At 35.9% G+C, this 9,547-nt stretch overlaps 1 protein-coding gene across 5 annotated transcripts in view; it reads right to left on the minus strand.

The window, feature by feature from the left end:
• The window catches only part of LOC119783949 (AP2-associated protein kinase 1-like), a 39,902-nt gene extending 31,153 nt beyond the window's left edge, over nt 1–8,749 (minus strand). For 2 of the 5 annotated variants that reach the window (XM_038285705.1, XM_038285709.1), the window contains exons 1-11: nt 7,965–8,749; nt 4,599–4,717; nt 4,120–4,228; nt 3,557–3,699; nt 3,303–3,424; nt 3,135–3,216; nt 2,552–2,684; nt 2,343–2,446; nt 2,045–2,124; nt 1,378–1,541; nt 646–827 (exon numbers count right to left, since the gene is read on the minus strand). In XM_038285705.1, the coding sequence (XP_038141633.1) occupies nt 646–827; nt 1,378–1,541; nt 2,045–2,124; nt 2,343–2,446; nt 2,552–2,684; nt 3,135–3,216; nt 3,303–3,424; nt 3,557–3,699; nt 4,120–4,228; nt 4,599–4,717; nt 7,965–8,124 (1,398 nt within the window). In that variant the 5' untranslated portion in view covers nt 8,125–8,749. The remainder of the gene's footprint in view (nt 1–645; nt 828–1,377; nt 1,542–2,044; nt 2,125–2,342; nt 2,447–2,551; nt 2,685–3,134; nt 3,217–3,302; nt 3,425–3,556; nt 3,700–4,119; nt 4,229–4,598; nt 4,718–7,964) is intronic. The other 3 variants (XM_038285707.1, XM_038285706.1, XM_038285708.1) reach the window with 2 other exon arrangements.
• Nucleotides 8,750–9,547: the final 798 nt, after the last annotated feature.

Here is a 9,547-nt window from a genome sequence, read left to right on the forward strand (position 1 = left end):
AAGTAAAATATTGGCAAATATAGGTAATAAAATGTTGAGACTCCAAGAGAGATTTGATCCTTAAGAAACAGGTGCAATACAGTCTGTCCGAGTGGAGTAGCCATATGTTGATGTCATAAAAATGTGACCACCAGAGCAGATTTGGTACCCACAGCAGTTGTTAAACAATGCATGACCATAGCTATTGTCTGTGATACAATGAGGGCCGCACTGCTGCGGTTCGCACAACCAATAGGATCAGAAATATATGCCAGTCGCTCCCGTGGTCTTTTTTCTCTCATATAAGCAATTGCCATAGTGATCCAAAGGATCTTCTTTCAATTTTTGCTGTTTTTTTTATTTTATAATTTTTTTAATTAGCTTCATTTATCAGTTATACAATAAATAAGTCATGTATAATGCATTTAAAATGTAACCGTTTACCTTCATAGTTTAACATGAAAAATAGACCTTGATTTTAATTTACATTTTATGTTATTTTTAATAGACCTGCCTGCAAGTTTTATAACCCTGCTTCAAATTCAACATAATTTGCCTCACACTGTATCTCTGACAGCAAACATGATTAAGCAACAGCAGGTGAACTGAACGAATAATCAATCAGGCTAAACTGCATTTCCATAGTGGCTGAGGGAGGATCCCTACCTGCTGGTTACCGTGACTTGTTAGGAAGGGAGAGGCTTGCTGTGTCTTCATGAGGAGTTGCTGATGTGTTGTAGGCTGCACATGCTTGTTGCTTGTCTGCACTAGATGAGGTGCACCCTGTACAGTTGGAGCCTGTTGAGCAGGTTGGACAGCAGCTGCAGCTGGGGCATTGATACCAGCCGCTGGGAAGAAAAAAAAGCAACTGGATTATTAATCCAAACTGACTTTCCATACAGCCACTTGACCTTCTGTGTGTTCACAGCTTCTCATAAAACGGTACAGATCTCACAATATTTAATTAATCTACTTTTGGAAGGACACTAAAGATAAGACATACAGATATAATGTAAAGTAGTGAATGTACAGCTTGTAAAACAGCATAAATTTGCCATCCAATCAAAACTCAATGCACGGCCAACTTTTTCTAAGCTGCTGGCACCAAAAGTAAAACCTCCGGTGTTTGTAAAATTCCTTTTTGGCTAAATTGCATTGCTGGTTTAAGCAAAACATAGGTTAATAATTCATCATAAATTTAATTGGGTAATAAACAGAAATGAATTTGGTAATATATAGATAATATAAAAAAAAAATACAGATATATTGAAGGCTACATACCCTCTTGCTAAGTCAATATATTACTAAATACCTTAAATCCGATAGAATATCTCTCTTTATCTAAGCGAATTACCAAAAATAGAAGTCTAACCAACAACACAGTAAAGCAAACGGTACCAAAAGCTGGTGGGGTCCCTGTGGTCACGTTAGGCCTCTTGCGTGGGGTGAGAGCTGGTTGGATGGGAAGAATGACTGATATAGGCTGTGACTGTGCCTGACCAGCTTTGGGTCGCTGTCGAGGTGCAATTGAGGTTTCTGTAGTTGGAACTGGGTCTGTTAGCCTGAGGGAAAAACAATAACAATAACATTGCAGAGTAACAGTGAAATCCCTTATGAGTTTATTTAGATTTTTTGGGATTTGACACTTTAAAGGGAGCAGTTAGAAGAAGACATTTTCATTTCCAACTCATCCAGAAAGTAAGTGTATTTGTGTATATATATATATAAAAACACAACTAAAACTGGCATCAGGAGGGCAGAAAAAAATCTAATCAGAATGTGGATCTCTGATGCATCTCTACATAAATAACTTTATACAGCTTTGTACTTTCTTAAATAAATAAAAGTATTAGTAAAATAAGTGAAGTGAGAGACACAGCTAAGTGTGCTGTGTGTCACTACAGCTTAAGAAAAGCTTGGATTATAAACAGCTTAATACACCCATGTCAAGAAAATAACAACTGTAGTGAGAATTTAAGTAGGGAAGAGTCATTAAAAAAAAAACTCAGGTCTAAAAGGTCCACCTTTATGATATCGATTGTTTAGTACTTGGTTTCCCACTTACCGAGCTTTGGTTTGACTCTTTTTGGCCACTGCTTCACTGGCTCGTATAGGCTCCGGAAGTTTTAAAGGAATAGGTGAATTCTGGAAAGGTCAGAAGATCAAATTATCACAGAGCTACCAGAAAACACAGGTTTAACATTATAGGTGTGATTTTATACGTCTGAATAAGCTTAGTAAATAATCAATGTAAAAAGTTACTTGGGAAAATAAAGAAAAAAGAAAATCATCTAATAAATAAACCATCTTTCTGTATAAAACTCAATTTTTCAACTCATATTTCTCCAATCATGCTAACTTACGTGCAGATTTGGTACGGGACACTCCTGTCGGGCAAGTTTAAAGGCAAAGTAGGACACTTGGTAAATATCTGGTCTCTTGTCAGGGTCAGGTTCCAGCATGTATCCTGAGATGTCAACAAACATGTGATGCTCATTTTAAGTAAGGCACATAAAATATCAAACATATTTACAGGAGTCGTATGGATGGTTTGAGACCCAAGGTTACTTACTGATGAGGCAATGCATTTCCTGGGAGTAACGAGAATTGTCTGGGATGGTGAAGCTACCGTCACAGATGGCCACTTGGCTCTCACCAAAAGGAAGGGTAAAGAAGCAAAGCTTATAGAGAAGACAGCCTAAAGCCTGCAAGAACAAAACATCTTATCAGAGAAGCAACAGCAACAGACGAATCCCCTATATCTGCTCTGATTGGTGAATTACAGAAACTTTAAACTTTTCCCTGTTAGTATAATGCATAGAATATCAATACTTGATGTCTTTAAAAGCATAAAAAAATCATGATACTTAAAAAAAAAAAGTAAAAATAAACACCAGATAAGGGGTTAGTGTTGAATCTTTGAGTGGATTATAAATTAGAAGTAATATTTATTTCTGTTTGAGGCATAGATGCTACCTCACTTAGAAAATATAATATTTTTTAATCAATCGTAAACGCAACATAAAGAAGGAAATTGGGAAACTATCAGTCAGGAAGATGCCTAATTGTTAGATAGACAAATTACCTTTATATTGACCACTAAATTATCCATGTTGCAGACATCTAGATGAATAAAAACAAAAGCAAATACCTACCCATATATCTGCTTTTGTTGTGATGACTTTTCCCCCATAAAGGTTAACCATCTCAGGAGCGCGGTATGACAGGGTTGTGTATCTAGGGAAAACAAAAAAGACAGAAATTAAGATTTAGAAACCCAGAAAATCAGACATAAAGTATTTAAACTCTTTGAAAAACACTACTTTTTAATTTCCTCTTCTACAACTGCAACGCCTTCAGTCTGTGGGTTTTGAAAATAATTTGTGGCGCTTCCAAAATCACAGAGCACATAGTGCCCCTGATCATGTAGAAGAATATTTTCCACCTAAATGAAAAGAAACACAATGAAATTCTTTCAAATTGTTGAACATCACAAAATATGTCTAATATTTACCATGCCCCATGAACAGGCTGTGGCAAAAGCTAAAAGCATAAAAGTAAAATCAGCCAAGCTTGCCTTTAGATCTCGATGGATGATGGAAGGTTTGCACTGATGAAGCCGAGCAACTGCCTCACACGTGTCACAAAAGATCCTCAGCACCTCAGCTTCACTGAAGCCCGTCTGTAATCGCTGGTTCATCTGGTTTACCACCTGCCCACCTTAGAAAAAAAATTGAGGTCAATAAAAGGTGTATAGACACACTCCATGTGTAAACACACTAAAACAGCTGGCATTTCTCACTTTGTTTGAGGTCTGGAATAAGTTTCTGTTTGAAGGGTGAAACGTTTTACACTCATTTCTTCCAGGCATAGTAGTAAATACCAAATATTTTTATCTGTGTTGAACAATATTAGAAATGAACATATCTATATTTCACTCCTCCATCCTGCATCAACCAAATGTAAATATCTAAATTTGTCTTTAAAAACAAAAAAACAGTTAAACATAGCATTAAAAAAAATTCTATTGAAAAAAATGAGATCAAATGATTCTTTTGATTCTTAGAAACAAGACAGGATATTGTGAGCTCCTCACGAAGCTTCGAATTAAACAAAAGCAATGGGGTTGGGTAGCTTTACCTCGGCAGAAGTCCATTAAGATTAAGACTTCCCACACATCACCGGCTCCCACAGCAGCTATGCTTGAGTCCAGGAAGCCAACTATGTTTTTGTTGCCTACTAAGTCCCTCTGTGGTTGACAAAAAAAAAAGTATAAAAGGAAATGACAGACATGCTTTAAATAGGTTTTACAATTTACACTAAAATAGGTCATTTACTGTTAGTAGAAATTTATCTTGCCAAAGATTATAAATAATACTGATATCCGTCCACTGACAGTCACGCTGGGTGTTGCTGCAGGAACTGCATATTTTCCCAGGCAGTCAAGGTTCCAAAGTTTGGTAATGAATAAGCAGATAAGCTTAGCACTTTTTGCACTGACCAATTACAACCAAGAATGCAATTGAAATGTGATATATGCAACAACTATAACCTGTTTGAAAATATTGATAGACAAAATACAGTGAGTAGCTTAATATCTAATACTTCTTTTTACTTACCATGATTTGTATCTCAAGCTTGCAGATTTGCAGATCATGTTCATTGTTGACATACATTCTCTTTAGTGCACAGCGCTGCCCTTGATGAGTTCGCACTAGAAACACAATTGCAAAACCTCCTACAAAAAAAATTAATAAAAGAGGAAGATTAAAATATAGCATATTATATACTATATTTACATATAATACAAATATAGTATATTTTTGGTATTCATGTCAGTCATGATGCAAATTCAGTTAGCAAACAGAGAGCTGAATCATTGGAATATTTGATCATAAACTGGAAACAAAATGAAACCCAAGCTGTGTGAAAAATGGCAAATTATAACCAACAGCTGTTGATGAAAGTTGCAGCTAGAAACAACAGGCGGAACCAAAACAAAGTATTGGTGGCCTCACCAAAAACATTTGCGAAATAAATAAAGGAATGACAATAAAAACTAAATAGATTCTTTGAAATTTGAAAGTGACCGCACAACAATAAAGGATCATTTGCGTACTAAAAGAAACAGTATTCATATTTCCCTTGTTTCATATGCACTGGATTAAGTTTAATTTCTATCTATGAGCCACATATGGCGATTCATCACGTTGCAGAGCACCAGACTGTCCAGAGCAACATGATTCAAAATTATTTCTCTTTTTCAGCCATTCCTCCAGCTGATCCTACTTTATTAAGCTGTCCAATGTCCAATAACCTGGAGTTCTTGCTTTGGAGCTTGTTTTCTCTTCTTTTAAAACTAGATTATTTTGCAGACAAAACTCCATAAAGCATTACATCAGCATAGAAGCTAAGTCTTTCTTTTTTTAACTAATCAGTACATTTAATCTCTAAAGGGTTAAACTGATGAGGAAAAACAAAAGTTAACGCACAAATACAGTCCTTCTTGCACACTGGTATGGACTTCTCCACTGCTATCCATATACATTTCAGAGGACATACTGTAAAAGCCTGTGAGAGAAGTGGTTGCTAAAGATAAAGGAAAAAACCAAGAGTTCATGCAACCTTTGATTACAAAGGATAAAAAAGAAAGGAAAAAAAACACATCGGGGTTAAAACACAAAACATGACTGTAACAACTTTGGACTTGAAAAGGTAAATATTAAAAACACACTTAAAATAACACCAGCAGAATCTATCTAAATTATGCCAGCATCTACTGCAAGGCAAGTTAAAAACATATACTGCTGCCTAAATGTAAACATACAGATTAAATAGTATCATAAAGTCTCACAACTGTAAATATGCAACTATAAGGCATAACATTATTAACAGTATCTTTTTTGCTGCAAAAATTAGTCCCTGATCCACTGAGGAGGCATTGACTTCACTGGATCTCTCCCTGCTGGTGCATTATGTCAACAGCATAAGGTCATATAAGTCATGAGGAAGGGCCTCCCAGGATACGGTTTGTTTTTTCAGTGATATTGTAATATCAACTTAATCTGTAAGTCGTCATTATATTCAGTCTGATCTGCGTGATTTATGCACAAGGTTTGGACAGTGTTTCAGCCCTCAGTTTATGCTCGGATGTAAATAAGATAGGAAATCCAAATTAATGCTACAGTCAATATATTTGCTGTAACTTTAATATAACTGTTAGTGAAACCATGCCAACTTTGAGTCATCTGTCTGGCATAACATAACCAAAGGTTCTTCCATGTGCTCAGATGCCTCCTGTCTGATTAGCAAAGCATGAAACCAGATTTCTGCCATCTGTAGTGTTACAGAAATTGAAGGACTAGAAAATAAGAGAGCAAGGGCATGCTAAGGTTGTTAACTCGGCCGCTTTGTATTGGTAACAATTGGTCAATTTCACTTTCTCCATTTTAGTCAAGTTCCTTTCTATGCTTTTTATTACTTATGGTAAGTTAGACTCTAGGTCATTTAATGGAGACTTCTACAGCTGTTAAAGTATTTCAAAATTATAAAAACTGACCTTGTTTGACAAAGAAATATTTAATTAATCTAAATAGAGATATTAATATAGGCTCAGAACGGTTTCAAAATATTGTGCAGCCCCAAATTCAACTCAGGTCTTGAATGTGTGTGTGTGCATTGCTGCAGAGGGGGTCTAGGGTTAATATAACTGATGTCTTGTCTGCCTAATGTTAGACAAAAGCTGGAAATTAGAAGGTATCTAAAGCTTTCTTAAGCTACATGTAGCAAAGGTCTATATTTACAGTAGACTGTGTGACTAAACTAAGTACATCTACAAATAGCCGCTCTCCTGACGTAACTGCACTGCTTGTCAGGATAATACTGTCCAATCTCCTGCACTGGTGCTCCAGCAAATCAAAACAAATGTGAAAAAAAGCACAATAAAACTGAACAACTTTTAAGCACGGTAAAAAAAAATGCAGTTTCAAAGTACTTCAATTAAAAATCAGGAAGTTATTAATTATATTTTGGCACTAACAGTATTGAATTCCTCTGACTATAGTCTAGGATTTCAATTAATATATATCACATAGCCTTTTAATTACTATACCATTTACAAATAAGACCATGACTGTAAAAGAACTGCCAAAAACAGCCCCAGAGATAAACTGAGCGTACATGTCTTGCAGTAAGATTAAAAATTACCATTATTACTGTTATAAAGAGCAGTTAGAGAACACAAAGGTAATAACCTGATGCAAATGTGTTCCCAGAGGTTATAAGATCTAAAACAAATAAGGAATAATATACCATACTGTGACAAAAGAAAAAAAAATCTAGAAATTTGTATTTTACACAAATTGTTTAAAGAGACCAAACTGCATCCAAACAGATGGAGCCTTTCTACAGGAGAGAACTGATAAATTAATCAGACTTTTTTCATTTATTATTTAGTCACAGGTCCTCTTAGCTAACAAAGCATGATGGATTCTCATTGCTAGGACAAGCACATAAACATGGCACACCTTTCAAAGCTTGGCTAATTGTGTCATGGTTAAGACTACTGAAGAGATTGAGTTTGTTTCTTACTTGTTAAAACCACAAATCCCTTCCTCAACACATTGTCAAAATGAATAAGTATCTAAAACTAAACATAAAACAGTCTAAAAATCAGTAAAGAGCACTTAAAAAGTCAATTTGGTGGAGCCTCCACTTAAAAAAGTCCTTAAAAAGTGAAAAGATAGAACTTTAAGATATGGCATGTTTATCTCAGTCCTCAAGTAGATAAAAATAATAAAAGGTATGAGCATTAAATAATAATTAGTCTACCCAACCAAATGTTGCTGACTCTGTTTTTGACTATTTCACAAAAAAGGAAAAACAGGACTTTGACTTTATGAGCTTTATAATATGAATATGTCTCGCTTTAATACTTTAATTTGCATTTCAGTTAATCAACAGCAGCTAAGTGACTCGTAGTTCACCTTCGGCAACAATTTCCTCGACAGTCACTTGATATCTTCCGATGCTGAAGACTCGGCCAATGAAGCTCCCGCCGCCACCGGAACCAGTACCCCCTCCACCGGCTCCAGAACCAGGCCCAGAGCCCGCAAAGTCCCGACGAGAGTCAAAAAATTTCTTCATTACACCAAGATGCTATCCAAAGTAGGCCCAAGTCCAAAAAAAATTTTCGGTGTCGAAACGAAGGCTGCAGCCCCTCTGTCCACCGAGGAACCCGGTGTCCTTTCTTCAGCAATAGCTGCTTAAATAACTGAATGAAAGCAGCCAAAAAGAAATACAAACCAAAAAATAGCTGAACTAGCTATAAATACTACCAAACCGTAGTTTCTCAGCTAACTCATAGTTTGACCAACAGGGGCAAGCCAATTGTCCAAAGAAGTCATAGTTTATCTGTCTGAATCGACAGTAGTAGCCTAAATTAGCCTTTGCTGAGACTGGAAAAAAATCCCCTGTTAGCCGTTAGCTCACCTAGCTAGCCTCCGAGCTAAGCAGCTAGGTGACAGCTGTCAGTTCATAGACCGGGCTGCCAGGTAGCTCCTTGGTGGTCAATGTAGCCCATTAGACTGCACATCACCACTGATAACTTCCATCGGTGTTTTCACAAATTTACAGGCGGTTTTGTCTCGTAGTAAAGAAAGTAAAACAGGTCTTCACTGCCTGTTTACGTACGCCGGTGAGTTGTGAACGCTGGACAGCTCCAGGTTAGTGATAGGGCTAACGTGGCTACATGCTGCTGGGAAGCAACACCTTCCAGCTCCTGTCTCTCCCTGTGATTGGTTGAAACAATAATAACTTCCTGTTTGTCTGTTCAATTCGACTGGCTCGATTAGGATAAATCAATTAAAATCTATGCAAATTGAGATAATTTATATTCACTTTTAGAATGAGTCCTTTTATTAAAATCAGTTGGATTCGAATACGTTTAAGACATGTGTTATCAATTAATTAAAAAAGAAGATAAGTAAAGATATGTATTCTACATAGTGCCACTGAAAAAATATATAAAAATATTAACTGATTTTTAAATTTTATTACAATTTAATGTGGGAAAAAAGTCAGAATTTTGACTTTAATCTCAGAATTCTGACTTTAATCTCAGAATTCTGACTTTTTTCTCAGAGTTCTGACTTTAATCTCAGAATTCTGACTTTTTTTCTCAGAATTCTGACTTTAGTTTAAGAATTGTGTTTTTTTCTCAGAATTCTGACTTCAGTTTCAGAATTCTGAGTTTTTTTCTCAGAATTCTGACATTAAAGCTAACAAACATGTTAGCATCAAGCCATAGCCATGTCTAGAGACTAAACTAGCTCTCTTGTTTTAATCACCTTCTGCTCTTCCATTGATGAAACAGCATCACTGGGGACCCCTCGGTCCAAAATTCTGAGGTTAAAGTTAGAATTCTGACTTTTTTCTTATATTATACTGAAATAAAATGTAAAAATAAGTTAACAATTTTTTTATTTTTCAGTGGTCCTAATCCTCTTCCGTAGTATCCACATATGTATGCATGTATGCCAATAATTTATTTAACACCTTATGAAATCTG

The sequence above is a fragment of the Cyprinodon tularosa genome, unplaced genomic scaffold, assembly GCF_016077235.1.
Source record: "Cyprinodon tularosa strain WSP-4 unplaced genomic scaffold, ASM1607723v1 ctg214, whole genome shotgun sequence".
Classification (NCBI taxonomy): Eukaryota; Metazoa; Chordata; class Actinopteri; order Cyprinodontiformes; family Cyprinodontidae; genus Cyprinodon; species Cyprinodon tularosa.